The sequence below is a fragment of the Phanerochaete carnosa genome (genome assembly GCF_000300595.1).
Source record: "Phanerochaete carnosa HHB-10118-sp unplaced genomic scaffold PHACAscaffold_1, whole genome shotgun sequence".
NCBI lineage: Eukaryota > Fungi > Basidiomycota > Agaricomycetes > Polyporales > Phanerochaetaceae > Phanerochaete > Phanerochaete carnosa.
In genome coordinates this window covers 1,179,910-1,204,897 of record NW_006767628.1, presented here as the reverse complement: position 1 = coordinate 1,204,897, position 24,988 = coordinate 1,179,910, and the positions used below count along the sequence as shown (strand labels likewise).

The window sequence follows — 24,988 nt, the reverse complement described above, 5'->3', positions numbered from 1 at the left end:
GCCACTCGATTGAGACACTAGGCGAATTCACCAGAGAAGATATGAAACTTTGACTCAAGCTTCGTCCCAGTCCGTCCGAGTCAGAGTCCGTCCGAGTGGCAAGCGCCAGCCATGGCGGAGTCTGACAGTGGGATATTTCATTAGATCTTCGCTATGCTTCTTACCATCCTACCACCTCTTGGCTGATTCAGACTCAACCGAAATCTAGAGACTCCATCGCTCACGACGGAACCATGGTCGGCCAAATCTGCGCTAGTCCATCTATCGGATAACCGTGACCCCACTCTCATGCTTTTTTTTTTTGGGAGCTCAGCCGCCGGGGGAATGTTGTGCGGTGTCCACAAAGCCGAAAATCTACAAGATCATGCTCGACCTGCGTACCATTTCCCGGCACGAGCATACTCAACAAATTTTCGATGCAGCTCACAGCACCCCTCCTGCCCGACACCGCCCCATCGCCGCCCGAGCACGACGGCACACTCTCGCCGTCCTCTCACGTGGCGCACACACCATCTTCTGCAATACTACGATGCTGGTCCCCGTCCGGCCAGCTGTGCATCTTGTGCCGGGTTGAGCGGGAAGTTGCTTGGACCATTAGCCCTGAACGACGGACACGGAATACCGCCACGTAGGAGAAGCTCAGGGATCTTTGGGACCCGAACGTGGAGAGCATGTCGAATGCCGCGGCGCTGGATAGGGCTGAGCTGAGTTCGGTCGAAGCAGGCGTTTTGCTCTGGTGCGTCTCACCAGTAATCGTCTGTGCGCTTTGGCCGGTTTGCTGACGGGTTACGACACTGCAGACAGAAGTCGGAATACGAGCGAGTCTCACTCGTCGAGAACGAAAACGAGGATTGGTATCTACGATCCCTCGCTGCTAGGCGAGCGGTCGAGGATACATAACTGATACGGCGGATAGATGTGGGAAGCATACAGTATCCGGCGCTCGTTCAAGCGCGGAGGCCACCAACCGGGCTACATCGAGAACACTGACGTTCTACACCTCGAGTTCGGACAGGGTACTTGAAATTCTTACATCTTGTGAGTGCTACCGACGTATATACGTGCTGTACAGCCCCTGACGCGCGGCCAGCATTCTTGGCGCACATCGCTAGAATCTCCCGTCTGGCCGGCACTCTTGCAGTCACCAAACCACTCTTCGGCCAGGAACAGCTCGCACATGCTACCTTGGAGGCAACTCGCGCTTCTTCGCCTTTGCGCTCCCTGCGACGTCACGCGTACTCTTCCGCCGTGTCTGGCGCGAGTTGAGTCGTACGCGCGCCTAGGTAGCCCGCCCGCGCTAAACATTCGGCGAGACGATTCATCAACCATCTCCTGAGTTTTGCACCTGAGGCGCAGACTTCGGCACGTCCAGCTGCATCTCGAACTGTTCAAGCTCGCGAGTCCAACACCGTGCAGACAATGACCATCGTGAATCGCGTGTGAGCCCTCGCGCCTGTGCTCGCCGGTAATAGTGTGCATCCTGAGTTATTTGTCCGCTCCGCACAAAGCTGACACTACCGTATAGCTCTCGAGTATGATATTAAATACTGTGATGCTGTACATGACAAGATGGTGACCACCAGATATCGAGCATAGGCGATAGCAGCGGCTCATTCGGCAAGTGATCCACTTTGGCGGCTCGAAGCGGATTGTATACGAGCGGGCCATTATGAGACCCAGTGTATGTGCGCACCTAGATCCAACCCCGTAATATACTTTCGACCAACGACCTTTCGCTCCTGGCGAGTTTGGCCACCTGTTAAGCTCCGCCAGCCGCTTCGGTCATTCAGCTTCAGCTCTGGGCCGGAGGGAAGGGTTACTCGCAGCATTAAGGGATAAGGTGACTGGGATGGGTGGCGTTGGACACGTTCAAAAGCAGGTGTCTGGAGCAGGACGGAGATCGACTCGCGGCGAACATCGGAGAGAGAGCAGATAGGAGCACCGGCGGACCCTGGACGTTTGTTCCAAGACATTGACCTACGCGTCGGGATGACTCTCGCAACGAATACAACACATTTGGCAGGCCTCAGACTCCCTCACTGTACCGTCTTGCCTGATATCTCCACACCTGCGCTGCCAAAAGACACGCGGCTCCCGGGACGAAGCGCAATCTTCGCACTATCAAACTCTAACACACAGCCTGCAGCGATACATCAGCTTCCCTGCCAATCCACCTCTCATGGCCGTCGGTACACGAGGCCAACACAAGGTGAATCCATGCATCGCCCGCTCCCTCCTGTGCTGTGAAAGCCACGGTCTGCCCACACCGTCCACGTCACACTCATCATAGTCGTCCATGTCGCCCCATAGAGCTGCTGATGTTGCCCTCGATGTCGCCTCTCCCATCCTTGACCTGGCTGGCGATGCCCTAGGCCTTGCCCCGGTGCCTGGCCTATCTCTCGTCGCAAAGGGGCTCGGGGCGCTCGTCGAGAGAGTCAAGGTGTGTCGACCCCACTCAACTAACGAATGGCACCCTACGACACTCCTTTGTTTATAGATTGTTCGAGAAAACAAGGGGGCACGCAGTGCCTTCCTAGCTCAGGCAGACGCGCTGAAGGCTGTTATTGATACAACGCCGGTAAATGTGAAGGCCGTAGTCGCCGGGTACGACGGCAGTGCGCAGGATAAGAAAGAGCTATTGGACAAAATCGAGCACTCTGATGATCTGCAGAAGCGGATAAGAGATTTGAAGAGGTGCGCTCAGGGTTTGACCACTGTCCGTCCGAGGCGAAGCTGAAGACAACCAGCACAATTGAAGACCTTCAAGGGCGTGCGGAAGAGCTAAAGGGCGGGAAGGGGTTCCGCGGGTTTTCGAAAGGACTCGTCTACGGGTCTCGGGACCAAGCGATTCTTTCAGACATGAGGGAAGAGCTGGCAAGGGCATTAGAACTCTTCAAAGTATGCCGACCTCATCGGCTCTTGATATGAGCATTGATGCATACTCTCTTGCTCCAGCTCGGCGGCTCAATATCCATCGAGAACATCCTCGACAAGGTTGCGCAGGATACGAAGGTTTGCGGGATGCAGTCATCTCATACGACTTGTCCATGACACCATTCTACAGCATATTCAACATCAGTTACGGGAAAATCAACGTCAGCTACGGGAGAATCAGCATCAACAGCAGGAAGCTGGTAAGTCCATTCACGAGCCTCTTGTGCACGCTTGGCCCAGGGCCTGACCGCTGCCCGTAAAGAGGACAAGAGGATTATCGACTCCATTCCTCGAGCAGACGCAGGCTATCGGTCGGTAGACGAACTCAAGAGCGGATTCACGCAAGGCACGCGGGAAGAGCTATTCGAGGAGCTAGAGCAGTGGTCGGCTGGTCGATTCCCCAAGGACAAGCCCAAGCGAGTCTGCTACCTCACTGGCGGGGCAGGCCTAGGGAAGTCGTCGATTTCCCACCAACTTTGCGTCCGCCATGACACAGCGGAGCAGCCTTCGCTCGGGCTCGGCGCTTCGTTCTTCTTCGTCCGTGGTAGCGGGAACCTCGAGGATGCTCACTTCGTCTTTTCGACTATCACACGCCAGCTTGCCGTCTCTCAACCGACCCTTCGCCCCCACATCGTCAGCACCGCACGTGAGTATCTCAATCACGGCGACCGGCAGCAGATGCAACACGCGTTCGGCGGGCTCCTTCGGAAGGCTCTCATCGCCGCTCCCGCGGACCAAGCCCCGACGCTGATCGTCATTGATGGGATAGATGAATGCAAGGACAGGAGGCTAGTTCCCGAGCTACTTCGATGCTTGTTCAGTCTCGTCCGCGAGTTACCGTGGCTGTATATCTTTGCCGCATCGCGCCCGGAACCCCATATACTGTCGGTGCTCGCATCTCCCGACTGCACCGATGTTGTTAACCACATGCGACTAGAGGACGCAGCGGACAGTGACGGTGATGTCGAGCATTACCTGAAGGAGACCGTACCGAAGATACCCTCCTATGCCGATTACCTCAGCGAGCACCCCGACGCCCTCAGACGCCTCGTCTCACGTGCGGCCGGCGTATTCATCTTTGCCCGGATCACTGTAAATTTCTTGGACGAGCATCATAGTCATCCGAAGGAGTGGTTTGAGCTTGTCCTCTCGGGCGGGAGCCCTGCGGCGTCGCCCCTCGATGCGCTGTATCTGCAGATTCTACAATCCTCATTTCCCCCCGAAGACTTGCGCGCCTTACCTTCTGAACACAAGCGTCTCCGCTCCCTCCTGCGCTTTGTTGCCCTGGAATCCGAGTGGATAAATTCCGATACCGTCGCGTTTTACGAACGCGATCTGTCAGCCGGCGATGTCTCCGACGTGGTGGACCGTCTGCGCTCCGTGCTGATGATCGACAAGGATGGGCACGTGGTGCCCCTCCACGCGTCGTTCGGCGAGTTCCTTGTCGATGAGCTCCGCTGCAACGATGTGCTCTACCATGTGGACAAGGCCGAAGGGCATGCTCACCTGGCATGTGCTTGTCTAGCAGCCATTTCCTTTGAAAATTTCACATATTTTCTGCAGAGTTCGGGCCTGCCGCCCCAGCTTGCACATGTCAACTTTTTTATAATGAAAGACAGCTGGCAGAAGCATGTTATGCAGGCCGAACATACCGCAGAGTTGGAGGAGCAGCTATCTCGGTTCGTGCAAGATATCCGGCTGGTCTTGCATATATGGAACACGAAAGAATTTCATCCTAGACTAGTCGACTATGCTATCCGGTATATATGGCACTGTCTCCAGGTGGGTAATCAGCTTCAGCTACTTTTATGCCGCATATACATGTCGTATGCTGAGCTAATGGTCATATTTTATTATCATTTGTGGCGCAGCCTTCTAAAGCCGGGAAGGCAATATGTTCTGAGTTCGTCAAGTTTGGTATTTATATTGAACTATGGCAGCTCGGTGTTCTCACATCTCCAAGTCGTGCCCCACCACAAATCACCCCGGACGACATATCACAGGCAGTCCAAAGACTTCCTCCTGAATACCAAGAGTTCCTTCCCAGCCTGGACCTCACCGCCGACAGCAGCTGCTTGGCGCGATATCAGGCCACCATGGTAGATTTCATGACGGAGATGAGCCGGCATGAGAAATTCGCACACCAGTTGTGGCAAATTACGAAAACAAGCGAGATAACGCTTTTGGCAGGTCCAGATTTCGATCGCTCTCAGCCCAGCACGCCTCTTCATAGCCCAACTCTCACCGCCTCATCGTCTTCGTCCACCGCCTCTGCAGCATCGGAAATGGTTTCCGCACCTTCCCCAGAGGACAACACCGTCTCTTCTGCCGATGACGGCGGAGAGGCACCCGTTGCGGCCAACACTGTCGCGTTGCCAGTCGATCTTCCTAGCGATGGACTTATCACTTACCCTGCGACCTCACATGCAGCGACCTCAGGCTCTAGCCCTCACACCAGGCCAGCACCCGCACCCGCAGATGGCCATGTGTCTTCCACATTCCCATCGCCTTCTCCGAGCTCCGTCAACGAAAAGTCTACTGCACCTAGCGCGAAGGCCCTGGGAGAAGTTAAAAAGAGGGCCAGGACTTGTTAACTACGTACATTCCTTATCATTCGCATTCGTCTGATTTTCTGCTGCTGTTGCCTATTATGGTTGCATAGAAAGATATGTTGGATTACTCGAGAGATGGACTACAATCTAGTACGATGTATGAGTGGCATGCTAAATAGACGAGCCTGCGTATGTGAAGATGTAACATAGGGTGAAGCTCAATGGCGAAGGCCGTGACGGTAAGATCTGTGCTCGTCGTTGCTTGGTGTGATGTCCTCCGTCGCTCTTCCGCACGTTCCACGGCGGCCGCTCGTCCTCGTCCGTCGATATCAGCGCAGAGTCATACGCCCCAGACCCAACGACAAGCGCATTGTACAAGCCACCACCAGCAACAGCGCCGCTTCTCCATTCCCCATTCGCATCGTAGTGTGGCCGCGATCCCTCCTGGATGTGCGTCCTCCGAGCCAGTTCAACATCAAGCGTTAATCCTCGGAAATTGGAGGAGCCTGTGGTGGTCGCTCATGATGTGTTTGCAGATGGTAGACACGGCGATCGGCTACCTGAGAACCTTGTAGCAGCAAGGGTAAAGTTGCAGACGAGGTCATCAGGGACGAACACGACAGCCGACCAGACAAGTCATTTACCTTCTTGGCCGCTCCTCGAACAGCTCAGCACCGTCGGCGACTGGCATCATCCTCAGTCTGCAGAATCGCCTCGTATCGCCCCTGTGTATCGCCCAACATAGACCTTTTTCATCGCGAGTCATGTCTCCACCGCCCTCGTCTTTAGCTGCTTCCCGTCGCGACGCTAAAACTGGTCGTCATCGATGGGGGATACGACCGACCATAGCTTTGCCGCGCTTCTGCTTGCCATCAACGGTGTCCAAATAGTGTAGATCAGCTTTGACCTTGTTGTTCTTCACCTAGCACCCTAAAAATGTGTCGTCAGATACCGCCGCGCTAAGCAAGCCGACCTGTTTGAGTGGTCTGTCTAAGGCACGGACCTACTGCTTGTATGCGTTCTCCGACGGCTTCCAGATGTCCTTGGCTTGCTCAAGCACCATTGACGATGCGCAATTCTCGCTATCAACCCCTTCGCCTCCACGGCCATCTTGTATGTCTCCATCCGCTCGTACAGTTCTGACTGGACCGCGCGCGTGTCGACCTTCTCAAACTTCATATGGCAGCTTTGACTTGGAGCCTACTTTGACGCGGCGCAGTGTGAGCGAACAGGGCATTTCGTGTTTGCTGACGAGGAGCGTATCTTCTTCGCTCAGCTTGAGCCTAAGATGCAAAAAGCTGAGCGATAGCAGCAGGGGAAGATCGCTTTCAACTACGTACCGATGGGAGTTAGGCGAGAACATTAGCGATAACGTTCGGTGGGCGCCTGCGAAAGTTTGGCTGGGCGTTAGACGGGAGTCATCGTCTACAAAAGTCTCAGCGTCGAATCGTGGAAGACACGCGAGACAAGCAATGATCGTGCGCACCCGTTCCGTGCAGCCTACGGCAGACCAGTCACTGATCGTGCAGTCGTTGTGGCTTCTGCATGCCAGAAAACGAGCGGGTGACCTTCGCGAACAACTCGCTAGCCCAAACGACCCACCGGCCCAGACGAACGAGGAGTGCAGAGGCCGGTGACCTGTCGTGACAAGCCTGTGAGGGACACATCCCGCCATCCTGAGCCCGTAGTGATTGGTTTCGGCGCACTTGGCGAAGATACTTGTAAGCGGCTTCAGCTTCGATGACATTTATGTAGGTGCAGACTACCAGACGTCCGTCAATCCGCGCTTACCGAATGTGCAAGGGTAGATCTCCAGCGGGGCTCGCAGTCGTGAGTGCTGCTTAGGCAAAAGTTTGCTTTGCCCAACGCTGCCGTTGGCTAGGACGACAATTTTCCGGACAAGCTATGGGACAGTCTCAACTGGTCACTGGCCGACATTGTCAGACCGCTCAGAGTAGAGTAACGCAATAGACGCGTCGTAGACCCCTTTCGCCATCGATCTTCACGAACTACCTCATGTGTCACCATACGAGAATCAACAAGCTGATGGCGGCCGGGCTGGCAGATGGCGAAACGCTAAGGGCATTGTCGATATAAGTGACCGCTGTACTGGTTGGTAGTACAGACTTACGAGATGTGAGGTTAGGTGCCTACGCACAAGATGGCACGCGAAGCAGACCGCGATAGGCAACGGCAGTGGTGGGATACATGGCTTCAGCTTCTGCGTGGGATATTCCCGACAGTCTAACCAGTGATCAGCACGGCGGCATATTCTGGCTAATCAGACATGTACCTATTCGAACCGGCAGCACACGAGCTTCGCCTCGCGCCCTTTTGTCCACCACCGCCCTCGAGAGCTCTCTGCTACGCTCTCTTCGATGCTCCCAGATACTTGAGATTAGGCACTGTTCGTGGGAATGGCGGAGGCAACTCGCAATGCTAGAAACCTACAAGGCTTGCAACGAAGCAAGAAGTGGTAGCCACGTTCAGGTGCACGATCTTCCATACTGGTCAATGCTTGTGCGTCGACACCGGCAGATGCGACCAGACAGATTCTGTGGTATGCGACTAACAGCTTCCAGGTCCGCTCTATCATGAAGGCACTACGCACATCTCGCTACCTTCGCTGGTCCCTGGCTGCCACGAGACCAGTCTGCACGACCGCGCTTCAAGTTGGCCGGGGGAGAGCTACAGAGGCCGCCAGTCGAGCTTGGAGAGGTACAATGTGAGCGCCTCGGACGCAGACAACGTCGGCAAGAGGTCTGGATTCATTCTCTACAGCTCGATAGGATATGCGGAGGGTGGACCTCTCGAGGCAAGGGAACAAGAGTGTAAATATTAATTGCAAGCGGCGCTCGCCATGCGCCTGCGCAGGCGCAGACTCCGGGTCTAGACTCTACTCAAAGCGGTCACTCTCCAAGGCGTGCCAACTTGACTCACCGCAACTGAGTCTTTGAGCTGATATTTATGTATAATATCCCCATTTTTGGTCACAAGACTCAAGTCTTCGACTGTGCGTGTATTCAAGCTCTGCGGGGACACGCTGCACGTTCTTCTGAGGTCACTTGTCGTCCATCTGAAGTATTCGCAATGAAGCATGCACAACATAGTGGAATACCTGACCGGCGTATTATCTTGCTCGACATCTCCGCGCCCACCGTGACGGCGCCGACGTCGAAGCATGCCAGAAAGGCATGCGACGCAAAGTGCGTCTTCGTACGTACTATCAAACTCTAACACACAGCCTGCAGCGAGGGATTGGCTTCCCTGCCAATCCACGTCTCATGGCCGGCGGTACACGAGGCAGATAAACGGTAAACCCAAGCACGTTCCCTCCCGTGCTGTGAAAGTCACGGTCTGCCCACACCGTCCACGACACACTCGTCATAGTCGTTCATGTCGCGCCGTAGGGCTGCTGATGTTGCCCTCGATGTCGCCTCTCCCATCCTCGACCTGGCTGGCGATGCCCTAAGCCTTGTCCCCGTACCGGGCCTACCTCTCGTTGCAAAGGGGCTCAGCGCGCTCGTCGATAGAGTTAAAGTGCGTGATCCCCACTCAACTCACGAAGGGCACTATACAATGTTCCCACCTCATTTGTAGGCTGTCCGGGACAACAAGGGGGCCCGAAGCGGCTTCCTTGCTCAGGCAGACGCGCTGAAAGCTGTCATCAACATGACGCCGGCGAATGTGGAGGCCGTAGTTGCTGGATACGATGGCGATGCGCAGGACAAGAGAGACCTGCTGGACAAGATCAAGCACTCTGACGACCTGCAGAAGCGGATAAGGGATCTGCAGAGGTGCGCTCAGGGTCTGACCACCGTCCGCCAGAGGCGAAGCTGAAGCCAAGCCAGCACGATTGACGACCTTCAAGGACGCGCAGAGGAGTTAAAAGGCGGGAAGGGGTTCCGCGGATTCCTGAATGGATTCATCTACGGATCTCGGAACCAAGCAATCCTGTCGGACATGAAGGAAGAGATGGCAAGAGCACTAGACCTCTTCAAAGTATGCTAATTTCATCAGCTCTTACTATGCGCTTTGACGCATACTTGTTTGCTCCAGCTTAGCGGCTCAATATCCATCGAAAACATCCTCGACAAGGTCGCGCAGGATACGAAGGTTTGTGGAATGAAACCATCTCAGACGGCTTGTCCATGACGCCATTCTACAGCAAATTCAAAATCAACTGCGAGAAAATCAACGTCAGCTACAGAAACACCAACGTCAACTACAGGAGAATCAGCGTCAACAACAAGAACATCAACGTCAAATGCAGGAAGCTGGTAAGCCTATCCGCAGGTTACCCGTGCATAATTTGATGCGGAGACTGACTACCGCTCATGAAGAGGATCGAAAGATTATAGACTCCATTCCTTGGGCGGATGCAGGCTATCGGTCGGTGGACGAAATTAAGAGCGGATTCTTGCAAGGCACTCGAGAAGAGCTGTTCGCGGAGCTCGAGCAGTGGTCAGCTGGCCGATTCCCCGAGGACGAGCCCAAACGAGTCTGCTACCTCACCGGTGGGGCGGGTCTAGGGAAATCATCGATCTCACATCAGCTCTGCTTCCGCTACGACGTACCGGAGCATCCTTCGCTCAGGCTCGGCGCATCGTTCTTCTTCGTCCGTGGTCGCGGCGACCTTGAGGACGCTCATCTCGTCTTCTCGACCCTCGCACGCCAGCTCGCAATGTCCCAGTTGGCCCTTCGCCCTCACATTATCAGCGCTGCACGGGAGTACCTCATCCACGGCGAGCGACAGCAGATGCAGCACGCCTTCGACGGGCTCCTTCGGAAGGCTCTCGTCGCCGCTCCCGCAGACCAGGCACCGACGCTAATTGTCATCGACGGGATAGACGAGTGCAAGGACAGGAGGCTGGTCCCCGAATTACTTAGATGCTTGCTCAGTCTTGTCCGCGAGTTACCGTGGCTATACGTCTTCGCCGCGTCACGCCCGGAACCCCACATCCTGTCGGCGCTTGCCCTCACCAGCTCAGCTAATGTTGTTCACCATATGCGACTAGAGGACACAGCGGACAGTGAGGATGATGTCGGGCGTTACCTCACAGAGACTCTGTCGAAGATACCCTCCTATGCTGAGTACCTCAACGAGCACCCGAACGCCCTCGGACGCCTCGTCTCACGTGCAGCCAGCGTATTCATCTTTGCCCGGATCACCGTGAACTTCTTGGACGAGCACCATAGTCATCCGGAGGAATGGCTTGAGCTTGTCCTGTCGAGTGGGAGTCCGGCGGCGTCGCCCCTCGATGCGCTGTATCTGCAAATCCTGCGGTCCGCATTTCCTCCCATAGACTTGCGCGCCTTACCTTCTGAACACAAGCGTCTCTGTTCCCTCCTGCGGTTTGTTGCCCTGGAGTCCGAGTGGATAAATGCCGAGACTGTTGCGTTTTACGAGCGCGATCTGTCAGCTAACGACGTCTCCTACGTGGTAGACTGCCTGCGCTCCGTACTGATGATCGACAAGGACGGACATGTGGTGCCCCTCCACGCGTCGTTCGGCGAGTTCCTGGTCGATAAGCATCGCTGCAGTGATGCGCTCTATTACGTGGACAAGTCTGAAGGGCATACTCACCTTGCATGTGCTTGTCTAGCCGCCCTGTCCTTTGAAAATTTCACATATCGCATGCAGGAACCAGACCTACGGCCCCAGCACGCACGCGTCAACTTTGATATCATGGTACTTAGCTGGTGGGAGCATGTTGAGCAGGCCAAACATACCGCGGAATTGGAGGAGCAACTACTTCAACTTGTGCAAGATACTCGATTGGCCCTGCATATGTGGTTCGTTGTAGAATTCCATCCTGCTGAGATCAACCCTTCCATACTGTGTATATGGGATTGTCTCCGGGTGAGTAATTAGTTTCAGCCACTCGTATGCCGCATATACTTGTTGTATGCTAATAGTCGTATTTGTTAATTATTTGTGATGTAGCCTTCTGGAGCCAAGGAAGTGATATGCTCTGAGTTCGTCAAGTTTGGTATTTATACCAAACTATGGCAACTCGGCGTGCTTACATCTTCAAGCCGTGCTCCGCCACAAATCACCCCAGACGACATGTCTCGGGCGATCACAAGGCTTCCAGGTCGTTATCAAAAGTTACTTCCTGGCCTGGACCTCGTTGTCGACAACAGCTGCTTGGCAAGATATGAGGTCATTATGGTGGATCTCATGACAAAAATAAATCAAGATGAAACGACCAGGGAGCTGTGGTGCAAGGACGTTCATACGTATAGGGAAGAGCTGGATCTTTTGACAGGTCAGGACCCCGATCGGTCTCAGCCCAGCACGCCTCTCCATAGTCTAAGTGCCACCGCCTCGTTGTCTTCATCCATCGCATCTGTACCATCGGAAATGCTTTCCGCCTGGCTTCCAGAGAGTAGCACTCCTCCCTCCAGTGATGGCGGCGCCCGCCCCGTTGCCGATTAACCACCCTGTCGGTGAACATGTCGGACACCCCGCAAACATGCACACGGCGGCCTCCGGCACCCATGCGCCTACACCCACAGGCGGCCAGGGGCCCCTCGCATTCCCCCTACCAGCTCCGGGCTCTGCCATCGAAGAGCCCCCTGCAACTACCATAAGAGCTTTTGGAGAAGAGGACAGGGCTGGGACTTGTTAATCGTGTACACTTCTTATCGTTCATGCTCCTCCGTCCTTCCGCCACTGTTGCCGCACTCCTGGTTATGGTTGAAACATGTGTCTGGTTACTCTATAGACCCGTGGATTATAGCTTAGTACGATACATATGTTGCATGAATGACACGAGAAATAAGTAGGAACCCGTGCCGTACGGAAGAAAACAATGCAAGGAGGAGTCCGACGGAGTTGAAGGCCGCAGCGGCGAGAATCCACTCAAAGTTGTCCCTGGTCATGAGATCCCCCGTCACTTAGCACCTGCTTTTGCACATTTTTCGACTTCGCCAGCGACCGCTCGTCTTCGTCCATTGATGTCAGCGCATAGTCGTATCCCCCGTATTCGACGCCAATGGCAACAGGCGCACCGGTGAGCTGCCAACAACGGTGCGGTCGACTGCCGCATTGAGATTGAAGGCCTTCTCTGTTTCGTCCACATTGCTGTGCACTCACAATCCCTCCTGATTATACGTCCTCTGAGCGTTGTTGAATATAAAACGCCAGTACTCTCGGAAAGCGGGGACGGGCCTGTAATAGCTGCTCATGACGCGTCTGCAGAAAGTGGATATGGCAATCAGCTGCTTAACGGGAAAAGCTGTAGATGAGGTTATCAGTGACGAGCACGACAGCCGACTAGACGGCTCATCTACCTTCTCTCCGTTCCTTGAACAGCTCACACCGCCAGCGATCGGTGTCACCCTCAGCCCGCAGAGCCATCGTGTATTGTCCATGACAGACCTGTTCATCTCCTTCTTGATTGCAAGTAGTATCTCCGCCGTCTTCGTCCCCAGCGGCCCCTTGTTACGACGCCCAGGCTCGCCATCGTCGGTGGAGGGTACGACCGGCATAGTCTTGCCGAGCTTCCGCGTGTCATTCGGCGATGTTCAACTCGTAGAGAACAGCTTCTCCCCTACCCTTACCTAGCGGTCAGAAAGGCGTACTGTCAGATGCCGGCGCGTTAGACGAGTCAGCGTCCTTGAGCGGCCTGTCCGAGGAACGCACCTCCCGCTCGCGCGCATGCTCTCGCAGCTCCTAGACGTCCTTGGTCTCCTCGGGCGCCACCGACAATGTGCGGCTCTCGTTATCAATCCCGTCTGGCAGCTTCGATTTGGAGCCTGCCTTGACGCGTTGCAGCATAAATAAACAGGGCGCGTCGTGGACGTCGGATAATGAGGAGCGCATTTACTTTGCTCAGCTCGAGCCTGGGGTGCGCAGTGTTGAGCGACAATAACCGAGGAAAACCGCTCTCGGCCACGTACCGGGGGAGTGAGATAGTAGCGTTGGTAATAATGCTTGATAGGCGTCTGCAGAAGCCTCAACTAAATATTAGACGGGAGCCATCATCTGCAAGAGCTTCAGTGCTGAATCATGCAAGACACAGTAAGATAACCAACAATCATGCGCGCCCGTTTTATGGGGCCCGCGATAGGCTAGCCTCCGATCATGCACTTGTTTGTGGCTTCTGCGTACCAGAAGATGAGCAGAAAGCCTTTGCAAACGACTTCCTAGCTCCAATGACTCACCAGCCCAGACGAACGAGGACACCGTCCTCGCGACGCTCGGGCCAGTACAGAAGAATACTGTGGGACGACAGACGAGTATGGGAATCGGAAGGGAGCATGGAGACCGGAGCTCGGTCGCAGCAGCCTTGTGAAAGTCACATCCCACCATTCTGAGTCCGTAGCAGCTGATTCCGGCGCACTTGGCGAAGATATCTGCAAGTAGCTTTAGTTTCGACGACGTTTACGTGGTCGCAGACAGCCAGGCGTCCGCCAATCTGTGCTTACCGCATGCGCAATGGTATATCTCGTGCAGGGCTCACGATCACGAGTGCTGCTCAGACGAAAGCTCGCCTTGCACAGCGCCGCCGTTGGCTAGGACAACAATTCTCCGGAAAAGCTCTGAGACAGTCTCAACTGGTCCCTTGCCGATAGCGTCACACCGCTTAGAGCAGAATAACGCGATGGACGCATTGTAAAGCCTTTTCACCATTAATCTTTACGAACTGCCTCATATACCGCCATACGAGAGCTAAGAAGCTGATGGCGGCCGGGTTGGTAGACGGCGAAACGCTAAGAGCGTTCATCAATATAAGTGACCGCTGGACTAACCGGCAGCACATACTTACGAGATGTGCCTACGCACGAGATGGTACGCGAAGCAGACCACGATAGGCAAAGGCAGCAGTGGGATATACGGCTTCAATTTCTGCATGTGATATGCCCTAAATGCAGCGACAATCTAACCAATAATCAGCACTGCAGCACATTCTGGCTGATCAAGCACATACCTGTTCGAACTGGCAGAACATGAGCTTCGCCTCGCGTCCTTCTGTCCACCACCGCCCTCGAGGATCCTCTGCTGGGCCCTCTTCGATGCTCCCAGATGCTTGAAATTAAGACTTGCTCGTGGGAATGGTGCAGGCAATTCGTGGTGCCGGAAACCTGCAAGGCTTGCAACGGAGCAAAAAGTGGTAGCCATGTTCAGGTGCCCGATCTTCTATGTTGGCCAATGCTGGTGCATCGACTCCAGCAGGTGCGACCAGCTAGACTCTGAAGTATGCGACTGTTAGCTTCCGGATTCACTATATTATGAAGGCGTTACGCACATCTTACTACCTTCGTTAGTCCCTGGCTGCCGCGAGACCAGTCTGCACGACCGCGCTTCAAGTTGGTCGGGGCGGGAGCAACAGAGGCGGCAAGTCTAGTTTGGAGGAGTGTGACATGAGCGCCCTGGGTACAGACAACGGCGGCAAGGGGTCTGAAGTTATTCTCCACAATTCAACAGGAGATGCGCAAGGTATTAATGGAAGGTAGATCTCTCGAGGGAATAGAACGAGAGTGCAAATGCAAAGAGCGCTCGCGCTGGCACTGACCCCAGGCCCAGAGTCCGTGATTTTGTTCCAGTATTTGTTCCGTACAAGTTCGCCTTATCTGGTGCGGTGATAGTCACGGAAAGTCACGAAAGGATCACAAACCAACATTAATGTCGTCGCATTGGCCTTCGTGTAGCTAAGCTTTCTCCGCGATGGCTTACTGCAAACTGTTGACAGCCCCGCCTGCATTCTTGGTGTGCGTAGCGCGGAATCTCCGAAGGCGAGCACTCGATGTGCCTACCAGCGCCTAGTGTTGTGCCAAGCGCACATGTGGCCCCTTCGCCTTTCATCTCCCGGCAGTACTAAACGTCGAGCTAACTTTATTGCATTCCAAGATATCCGTTGCGATAAAATATTTGAACATTTTTTCAGATATTTTGAGCACGTCGTTCCACCTTACCTCGAGCTGAGTGAAAGGGCGTGACAATGTGCGTTTACAGCACGCATTGCCTTCAAGGGCAGTATTTGTACGGAACAAATATCAGGACAAGAATCACGGACTGCAGTTTCATATGCAAACGACTGTAACGTGCTTGACATCCCTCTATATTATTCCCCGATTTTAGTCACAAGAGGTCTTCTATAGTAGGGCTCCCGCTAACAGGCGCATGCATCCAAGCCCTGCAAGGACGCACTGCGCCTTCTGCTGACGTTACTCCCCTCATTAAGCCGTCCCTACAATATTTATCGTCCATCTAAGTGTCCGCACCAAGGCATCGATGACATAGGGAAGTACCTAAAGATGTCTGCGAAGGGTAGCCGACCACGTCAGTAGCGATGCTGTTACGATATCAGTCCTGGTCGCCCAGTCGCTGCGGTCTTGCTTGCTGCAGGGATACAGAACGAGGGTTTTGCGCAGCCAGGTGTCCGCTCTGTTCGTCGGGTGGGCCGAGTACGCCTTGATTCGGAATCCACTCGGCGCTGCGAAACAAGCTGAGCACGAGGCAGCCACGCTCGTAACCAATGGGAGGACATACATATAGACGTCGCTCTCGGGTCGCCGATGACCGCCGTGATTGCAATTATCTTCGTGCGTTTTGGGCCGTCCGCGCGCAGCGCGGTCGAGTATACGCGGACCACAATGTCTACATCCATCCAAACATTCATAGAGCGTTTGTCCAAGCCAAAGTAGGGTGATGGAAGGATATACCTCTCGAGCAGATTGCGCATCTGGCCGTGTCCAGGTCGGCGTTCCTTGAAGGCTGGGCAGAGTGTGAAGCCAGGACACGGCCGTGAGCGCGATAGAGCGACAGAAGCGCAAGGAGGCCTTCTTTGCTTGCGTCACCGTGGGAGATGCTCACACCTTCGTCAGTCCTGATATCTGCATAAGGGCCGGAGCTCGTCAAGAGAGCCGAATGAACATTCATGTTCCCAGGCCAACGCACAAAAATGCACCGGGTTGAACAGCACTGCACAGCTGCCCACGCACACTTTCATGGGCTTGCTCACCAAGGCAACGATGGTGTATTTGACGTCTCGTGCGATCTTGTCGTTCACGAGCTATGGCTTGCTCTTCTTCGAATGCACAGACTGACGGTGCTCACAGGCCTTTCGGAGAGGATTGAGGCTTGAATTCGTGAGGCCTGGCGCGGCCAGCCCTCCTGGGATGCGCTCTTGCAGATCGCGCTGACAGTTCCCATTCTGTTTAGGCCTGTATCTAAGCCTTCGGTCGCTCCACTGATGGCCATCGTCGCTCTGGGGAAGGCGGCTCAAAGCGGATCGTACACGAGCTGGCCATTGTGAGACTCAGCACTGCATTGGGGTCATTCTGCTGTGGATTCTTAGAAGGCAGTCGACTAAAAGTGAGTGTATGCGCGCACCTAGGCCCAGCTCCGGAGTATAATTCCGCCCAACAACCTTTCCCTCTCGGCTGGTGCTCCAAAAACACGAGTCTGGCCACTCATTCAGCTCGGTGAGTCGCCTGAGAGGCAGATACTCGTCCTGAAGGCTTGTTAAGGAACCTCAGGTCTGAAACAGAGATCTCATAGGTATGGAAAGGATACGGTGGTCCGTGAACTTTGTGCCGAGGAGAGGGGTCAGCCGTAGCGTTGAGAAATAAGGCGGTTCAGATGAAGCGTAGGTCATATTCAGAAGTGTCACTTCAAGGCTTAGAAGAGTCTGTGGAAGACCATCTGATGCGGTGCAAAGATCGACTCATAGTGGACGAAGGGCGGAGCAGAGCCCGGTCGGGGCTGGGAGCGCCGGCAGATCCTGGCCGAACGCCACAAGGCCTCCCAAGACATTGCGAGCTAACCGGAGATGGCACGCCGAGGCTTCAGGCTCCCTTGCCGTACTCGAGACCGACTCATGGCAGACGTTGAGCAGAGCCAGGCCGGGGCTAGGAACGCCGGCCGACTCATCCCCGGCCGGGTGCCACAAGACCTCGACGATTTGGTCCAAGACATTGATATTGGACCTTCGCGTCGGGATGACTCTCGCAATGAGTACCACATTAGGCAGGAGATGGCACGCTGAGGCTGACGCCTCCGCGCCTGCGCTGCCAAAAGGCACGCGGCTCCCGGGACGAAGTGCGGTCTTCGCACTATCAAACTCTAACACACAGCCTGCAGCGAGACATCAGCTTCCCCACCTCTCATGGCCGCCGGTACACGAGGCCAGCACAAGATGCATCGCCCGCTCACTTCAGTGCTGTGAAAGTCACGGTCTGCCCACACCGTCCACGGTACACTCATCATAGTCGATCATGTCGCCCCGTGGGGCTGCCGATGTTGCCCTCGATGTCGCCTCTCCCATCCTCGACCTGGCTGGCGATGCCCTAGGTCTTGCCCCGGTGCCTGGCCTATCTCTCGTCGCAAAGGGGCTCAGCGTGCTTGTTGAGAGAGTCAAGGTGTGTCGACCCCACTCAACTAACGAATGGCACCCTACGACACTCCTTTGTTTATAGATTGTTCGAGAAAACAAGGGAGCGCGCAGTGCCTTCCTAGCTCAGGCAGATGCGCTGAAGGCTGTTATCGATACAACGCCGGCAAATGTGGAGGCCGTAGTCGCCGGGTACGACGGCAGTGCGCAGGATAAGAAAGAGCTATTGGACAAGATCAAGCACTCTGATGATCTGCAGAAGCGGATAAGAGATTTGAAGAGGTGCGCTCAGGTTTTGACCACCGTCCGTCCGAGGCAAAGCTGAAGACAGCCAGCACAATTGACGATCTTCAAGGGCGTGCGGAAGAGCTAAAGGGCGGGAAGGGGTTCCGCGGGTTTTCGAAAGGACTCGTCTACGGGTCTCGGGACCAAGCGATTCTTTCAGACATGAGGGAAGAGCTGGCAAGGGCATTAGAACTGTTCAAAGTATGCCGACCTCATCGGCTCTTGATATCAGCATTGATGCATACTCTCTTGCTCCAGCTCGGCGGCTCAATATCCATCGAAAACATCCTTGACAAGGTTGCGCAGGATACAAAGGTTTGTGGGATGCAGTCATCTCATACGGCTTGTCCATGACACCATTCTACAGCATATTCAAGATCAGTTACGGGAAAATCAACGTCAGCTACGGGAGAATCAGCATCAACAGCAGGAGGCTGGTAAGTCCATTCACGAGCCTCTTGTGCACGCCTCGCCCAGGGGCTGACCACTGCCTGTAAAGAGGACAAGAGAATTATCGACTCCATTCCTCGAGCAGACGCAGGCTATCGGTCGGTGGACGAACTCAAGAGCGGATTCACGCAAGGCACGCGGGAAGAGCTATTCGAGGAGCTAGAGCAGTGGTCGGCTGGTCGATTCCCCAAGGACAAGCCCAAACGAGTCTGCTACCTCACTGGTGGGGCAGGCCTAGGGAAGTCGTCGATTTCCCACCAGCTTTGCGTCCGCCATGACACAGCGGAGCAGCCTTCGCTCAGGCTCGGCGCGTCATTCTTCTTCGTCCGCGGTAGCGGGAACCTCGAGGATGCTCACTTTGTCTTTTCGACTATCACACGCCAGCTTGCGGTCTCTCAACCGACCCTCCGCCCCCACATCGTCAGCACCGCACGTGAGTACCTCAATCACGGCGACCGGCAGCAGATGCAACACGCGTTCGGCGGGCTCCTTCGGAAGGCTCTTATCGCCGGTCCCGCGGACCAGGCCCCGACGCTGATCGTCATTGATGGGATAGATGAATGCAAGGACAGGAGGCTAGTTCCCGAGCTACTTCGATGCTTGTTCAGTCTCGTCCGCGAGTTACCATGGCTGTATATCTTTGCCGCATCGCGCCCGGAACCCCATATACTGTCGGTGCTCGCATCTCCCAACTGCACCGATGTTGTTCACCACATGCGACTAGAGGACGCAGCGGACAGTGACGGTGATGTCGAGCATTACCTGAAGGAGACCGTACCGAAGATACCCTCCTATGCCGATTACCTCAACGAGCACCCCGACGCCCTTGGACGCCTCGTCTCACGTGCGGCCGGCGTATTCATCTTCGCCCGGATCACCGTCAATTTCTTGGACGAGCATCATAGTCATCCGAAGGAGTGGTTTGAGCTTGTCCTCTCGGGCGGGGGTCCGGCGGCGTCGCCCCTCGATGCGCTGTATCTGCAAATCCTACGGTCCGCATTTCCCCCCGAAGACTTGCGCGCCTTACCTTCCGAACACAAGCGTCTGCTCTCCCTTCTGCGTTTTGTTGCCCTGGAATCTCGATGGATAAATGCCGAGACCGTTGCGCTTTACGAACGCGATCTGTCAGCCGACGATGTTTCCGACGTGGTGGACCGTCTGCGCTCTGTGTTGTTGATCGACAAGGACGGAGATGTGATGCCCCTCCACGCGTCGTTCGGCGAGTTCCTTGTCGATGAGCACCGCTGCAGCGATATGCTCTACCATGTGGACAAGTCTGAAGGGCACGCTTACCTTGCATGTGCTTGTCTAGCGGCCATGTCTTTTGAGCATTGCACATACTACCTGCAGAAACCATACGCGCAGCCCCAGCACGCACGCGTCAACTTTGATATCGTGGTGGATGGCTGGTGGAGACATGTCCAGCTGGCCAAACATACTGTGAAGCTGGAGGAGCAACTGTCTCAGTTCGTGCGAGATATTCGACTGGCATTGCACATGTGGCACGTCGTAGAATTTATTCCTTACTTGCGTGACTATAGTATACGGTGTATATGGGACTGTCTTCAAGTGAGCAGTCAATCTTGGCTAATCATGTGCCGCATATATTTGTCATATGTTAATGGTTTTATTATTTATTTTGCAGCCTTCTGGAGCCAGGAAAGCAATATGCTCTGAGTTCCTCAAATTTGGCATTTGTGTCAAACTATGGGCGCTCGGCGTAGTCACATCTCCAAGCCATGCTCCACCACAAATCACCTCGGACGACATATCTCAGGCAATCTCAAGGCTTCCGCATGAGTATCAAGACTTGCTTCCCGTCCTAGATCTCACTGTCGACGACAGCCACTTGACTCGATATCAGGCCACCATAGCAGATTTTTGGACGAAAATAGATCGAGATGAAGCAACCAGGGAGCTGTGGTGCAAGAGGTTATATTCGCATGAGGAACGGGCTCGTTTGGCAGGTCGGAATGCCAATCCCTCTCAGCCCAGCATGCCCCTCTATAGCCCAACTGTCGCCATCCCGTCGTCTCCATCCATCACCTCTGTCACACCGGAGATGGTTTCCGAACCCGCCCTGGACAGCGACACCGTCCCTTCTGCCGGAAATGGCGGTACGGCACCTGATATGGCCGATGCTGTACCATTGCCAGTCGCTCCTCCTGACAGTAGACTTGTCGCTTGCCCTACGACCTCACATATTGCAGTCTCTGGCATTCACACCAGACGTGCACCCACACCCGCAGACGATCAACTGTCCTCCATATTTTCACCACCTACTCCGAGCTCTGCCGAAGAAGAGCCCACGGCACCTAGCGCGAGGGCCTCGGGAGAAGGTAAAAAGAGAGCCAAAACTTACTAACCACGCACATTTCTTATTTTCTGTATTTCTCCGTCTTTCCGCTGTTATTGCCGATTACAGCTGTATATAAGCACACGCTAAATTACTCTGAAGACTCGCTGATTATGATCTAGTACGATACGTCGCATTATATAGATGGCGCACAGAACCAAAACGCTTGCGCTGTAGGAAGAGAAGTCAATGATGAAGGCAGCGACGGCAAAATCCCTGTTGATCATTGTCTGACATGAGGTCCTCCGAGCACCTACTTCCGCACATCCTTCAACTTCCTCGGCGGCCGCTTGTTGCCGTCTACCGGCGTTAGCACAACATCACATGCCTTAGGCACAGTGCTAATGGTAGCAAGCGCACCAAGTAGACGTCGGCAATGGTGATGAAGACCTTCTCCATCTCGTCTGCATCGCTTTGCGCTCGTGATTCCTCCCAGCCAGTGATGGGAGGGTCAGACTGACCCAGGGTCAGTGGGGGTCAGAAGTGACTGACCGGTCAGGTCAGCCGACCGTCAGTTGACGGGTCAGTAGGGTCAGGCGCCCAAATGATTGCAATTATCTTCGCGCGTTTCGGGCCATCCACGCGCAGCGCGGTCGAGTATACGCGGACCACAATGTCTACATCCATCCAAACATTCATAGAGCGTTTGTCCAAGCCAAAGTAGGGTGATGGAAGGATATACCTCTCGAGCAGATTGCGCATCTGGCCGTGTCCAGGTCGGCGTTCCTTGAAGGCTGGGCAGAGTGTGAAGCCAGGACACGGTCGTGAGCGCGATAGAGCGACAGAAGCGCAAGGAGGCCTTCTTTGCTTGCGTCACCGTGGGAGATGCTCACACCTTCGTCAGTCCTGATATCTGCATAAGGGCCGGAGCTCGTCAAGAGAGCCGAATGAACATTCACGTTCCCAGGCCAACGCGCAAAAATGCATCGGGTTGAACAGCACAGCACAGCTGCCCACGCACACTTTCATGGGCTTGCTCACCAAGGCAATGATGGTGTATTTGACGTCTCGTGCGATCTTGTCGTTCACGAGCTATGGCTTGCTCTTCTTCGAATGCAGACTGACGCTGCTCGCAGGCCTTTCGGAGCGGATTGAGGCTTGAATTCATGAGGCCTAACGCAGCCAGCCCTCCTGGGATGCGCTCTTGCAGATCGCGCTGACAGGTCCCATTCTGTTTAGGCCTGTATCCGAGTTTTCGGTCGCTCCACTGATGGCCATCGTCGCTCTGGGGAAGGCGGCTCAAAGCGGATCGTACACGAGCTGGCCATTGTGAGACTCGGCACCGCATTGGGGTCATTCTGCTGTGGATTCTTAGAAGGCAGTCGACTAAAAGTGAGTGTATGCGCGCACTTAGGCCCGGCTCCGTAATATACTTCCGCCCAACGACCTTTCCCTCCCGGCTGGCGCTCCAAAACACAAGCCTGGCCGCTCATTAAGCTCCGCGAGTCACTTGAAAGGCAAATACTCGTCTTGAAGGCTTGTTGAGAAGTCTCAGGTCTGAGACAGAAATCTCATGGGTATGGAAAAGATCCGATATGGTGGTGGTCCGTGAGCTTTGCGCTGAGGAGAAGGGCCAGTCACAGCGTTGAGAGATAAGGCGGCTCAGATGGGGAGTGGGCAGAGGTATCATTTCAAGGCTTAGAAGAGTCTGTGGAGGGCCATCTGATGCGGGGCGGAGATCGACTCATGGTGCAGAGCAGAGCCCGGTCGGCGGATCCTTGCCGGACGCCACAAGGCCTCGGCGATTTGTTCCAAGACATTGCAACGGTGACCACATTTGGCAGACGAGCTAACGCCGCCAATATCGCGGCATGAAAGGCACGCGTCTTCATACTATTAAACTCTATCACACAGCCTGCAGCGAGGAATCAGCTTCTCTTCCAATCCACGTCTCATGGCCGGCGGTGCACGAGGCTGGCACATGGTGAACCCATGCCTGCTCCCTTCTGTGCTGTGAAAGTCTGTCTACACCGTCCGCGACATACTCACCGTAGTTGACCATGCCGCCCCGTGGGGCTGTCGATGTTGTTCTCGATGTCGCCTCTCCCATCCTCGACCTGGCCGGTGATGCTCTAGGGCTTGCCCCCGTGCCTGGCCTACCTCTCATCGCAAAGGGGCTCAGCACGCTCGTCGAGAGAGTCAAGGTGTGTCGACCCCACTCAACTAACGAATGGCACCCTACGACACTCCTTTGTTTATAGATTGTTCGAGAAAACAAGGGAGCGCGCAGTGCCTTCCTAGCTCGGGCCGACGCACTCAAGACTGTCATCAACACGACGCCGGCCAATGTGAACGCTGCAGTGGCAGGGTACGATGGCGATGTTCAAGACAAGGAAGAGCTATTGGACAAGATCACACACTCTGACGACCTTCAGAATCAGATAAGCGGTCTGCAGAGGTGCGCTCAGGGTCTAATCATCGCCGGGGGCGAAGCTGAAACCAAGCCAGCACGATCGATGACCTTCAAGGACGCGCGGGGGAGCTCAAGGGCGGACAAGGGTTCCGTGGGTTCCTGAAGGGACTCGTGTATGGGTCGCAGAACCAAGCGATCCTGTCAGATATGAAGGAAGACATGGCAAAAGCGATGAGCCTTTTTATGGTCCGTCGACCTTGCCAACTCTGGATGCACGCTTTGATAATTACTTGTTTACTCTAGCTCAGGGGCACGATGTCCATCCAGAAAGTGCTTACCGAGGTCGCGGAGGATATGAAGGTTCGTGCAATGCAGTCATCTCAGGCGGCGAGTGTATAATATCTCTCTACAGCAAACACGACGGCAGTTGCAGGAGAATCAGCGTCAACAGCAGGAACACCAACACCAACTACGAGAGAATCAACGTCAACAGGAGGAGCAGCAACAGAAAGCTGGTAAGTTTATTTGCGAACCTCTCGTGCACGCTTCGCCCGGAACTGACCTATGCTCGTGAAGAGGACCAGAAAGTTATCGACTCCATTCCTAGAGCAGACGCAGGATATCGGTCGGTGGACGAACTAAAGAGCGGATTTATGCAAGGCACCCGGGAAGCACTATTCACGGAGCTCGAGCAGTGGTCAACCAGTAGATTCCCCAAGGACAAGCACGAACGAGTCTGCTACCTTACTGGCGGGGCAGGTCTAGGGAAGTCCTCGATTTCACATCAGCTTTGCGTTCGCCACGACGCAGCGGATCATTGTTCGCTCAGACTCGGCGCATCGTTTTTCTTTGTCCGCGGCCGCGGGGACCTCGAGGACGCGCACCTCGTCTTTTCGACGCTCGCACGCCAGCTTGCAGTGTCCCAGCCGGCCCTTCGCCCTTATATTATTAGTGCCGCACGAGAGTACCTCAATCACGGCGACCGGCAGCAGATGCGACACTCATTCGACGGGCTCCTTCGGAAGGCTCTCGTCGCCGCTCCCGCAGACCAAGCCCCAACATTGATTGTCATTGACGGAATAGACGAGTGCAAGGACAGGGGGCTGGTTCCCGAGCTTCTTCGGTCCTTGTTCAGTCTTGTCCGGGAGTTACCGTGGCTGTACGTCTTTGCCGCGTCACGACCAGAGCCCCACATCCTGTCGGTACTTGCACACCCCAGCTCAGCCGATGTCGTTCACCATATGCGACTGGAGGACGCAGCGGACAGTGACGGTGATGTCGAGCATTACCTCAAGGAAACCGTACCGAAGATACCCTCCTATGCCGATTACCTCAACGAGCACCCCGACGCCCTCAGACGCCTCGTCTCACGTGCGGCCGGCGTATTCATCTTCGCCCGGATCACCGTAAATTTCTTGGACGAGCATCACAGTCATCCGAAGGAATGGTTTGAGCTTGTCCTCTCGGGCGGGGGTCCGGCGGTGTCGCCCCTCGACGCGCTGTATCTGCAAATCTTACGGTCCGCATTTCCCCCCGAAGACTTGCGCGCCTTACCTTCTGAACACAAGCGTCTCCGCTCCCTCCTACGGTTTGTTGCCCTGGAATCCGAGTGGATAAATGCCGAGACCGTTGCGTTTTACGAGCGCGATCTGTCAGCCGATGACGTCTCCGACGTGGTGGACCGTCTGCGCTCTGTGTTGATGATCGACAAGGA

At 55.0% G+C, this 24,988-nt stretch overlaps 3 protein-coding genes across 3 annotated transcripts in view; all 3 read left to right on the top strand.

Annotated features, from left to right (window-relative positions):
• The first annotated feature begins 284 nt into the window (after positions 1-284).
• On the top strand, positions 285-1,074 carry PHACADRAFT_167822 (uncharacterized protein). Its single transcript, XM_007389860.1, has 2 exons — positions 285-736; positions 801-1,074. The coding sequence occupies exon 1, from the start codon at positions 289-291 to the stop codon at positions 706-708; it is 420 nt and encodes a 139-aa protein (XP_007389922.1). The 5' UTR covers positions 285-288; the 3' UTR covers positions 709-736; positions 801-1,074.
• Positions 1,075-2,218: 1,144 nt separating this feature from the next.
• PHACADRAFT_246429 (uncharacterized protein) lies at positions 2,219-20,906 on the top strand. The gene is made up of 8 exons (XM_007389859.1): positions 2,219-2,440; positions 2,498-2,694; positions 2,748-2,898; positions 2,956-3,010; positions 3,063-3,134; positions 3,197-4,208; positions 19,628-20,134; positions 20,211-20,906. The coding sequence occupies exons 3-7, from the start codon at positions 2,860-2,862 to the stop codon at positions 19,653-19,655; spliced, it is 1,206 nt and encodes a 401-aa protein (XP_007389921.1). The 5' UTR covers positions 2,219-2,440; positions 2,498-2,694; positions 2,748-2,859; the 3' UTR covers positions 19,656-20,134; positions 20,211-20,906.
• Positions 20,907-23,367: 2,461 nt separating this feature from the next.
• The window catches only part of PHACADRAFT_133017 (uncharacterized protein), a 5,109-nt gene continuing 3,488 nt past the window's right edge, over positions 23,368-24,988 (top strand). Inside the window, exon 1 of the mRNA XM_007389858.1 lies at positions 23,368-23,566. Within this exon, the coding sequence (XP_007389920.1) occupies positions 23,482-23,566 (85 nt within the window). The 5' untranslated portion in view covers positions 23,368-23,481. The remainder of the gene's footprint in view (positions 23,567-24,988) is intronic.

Excerpts from the sequence above, each read along its gene's own strand:
- PHACADRAFT_167822 (XM_007389860.1), top strand. The coding sequence starts at position 289 with ATGCTTTTTTTTTTTGGGAGCTCAGCCGCCGGGGGAATGTTGTGCGGT.
- PHACADRAFT_246429 (XM_007389859.1), top strand. The coding sequence starts at position 2,860 with ATGAGGGAAGAGCTGGCAAGGGCATTAGAACTCTTCAAA. Across the intron at positions 3,011-3,062 it reads CAAGGTTGCGCAGGATACGA|AGCATATTCAACATCAGTTA; the intron begins AGGTTTGCGGGA and ends ACACCATTCTAC. Across the intron at positions 4,209-19,627 it reads CGTCTCCGCTCCCTCCTGCG|TTTGTTGCCCTGGAATCTCG; the intron begins CTTTGTTGCCCT and ends TCCCTTCTGCGT.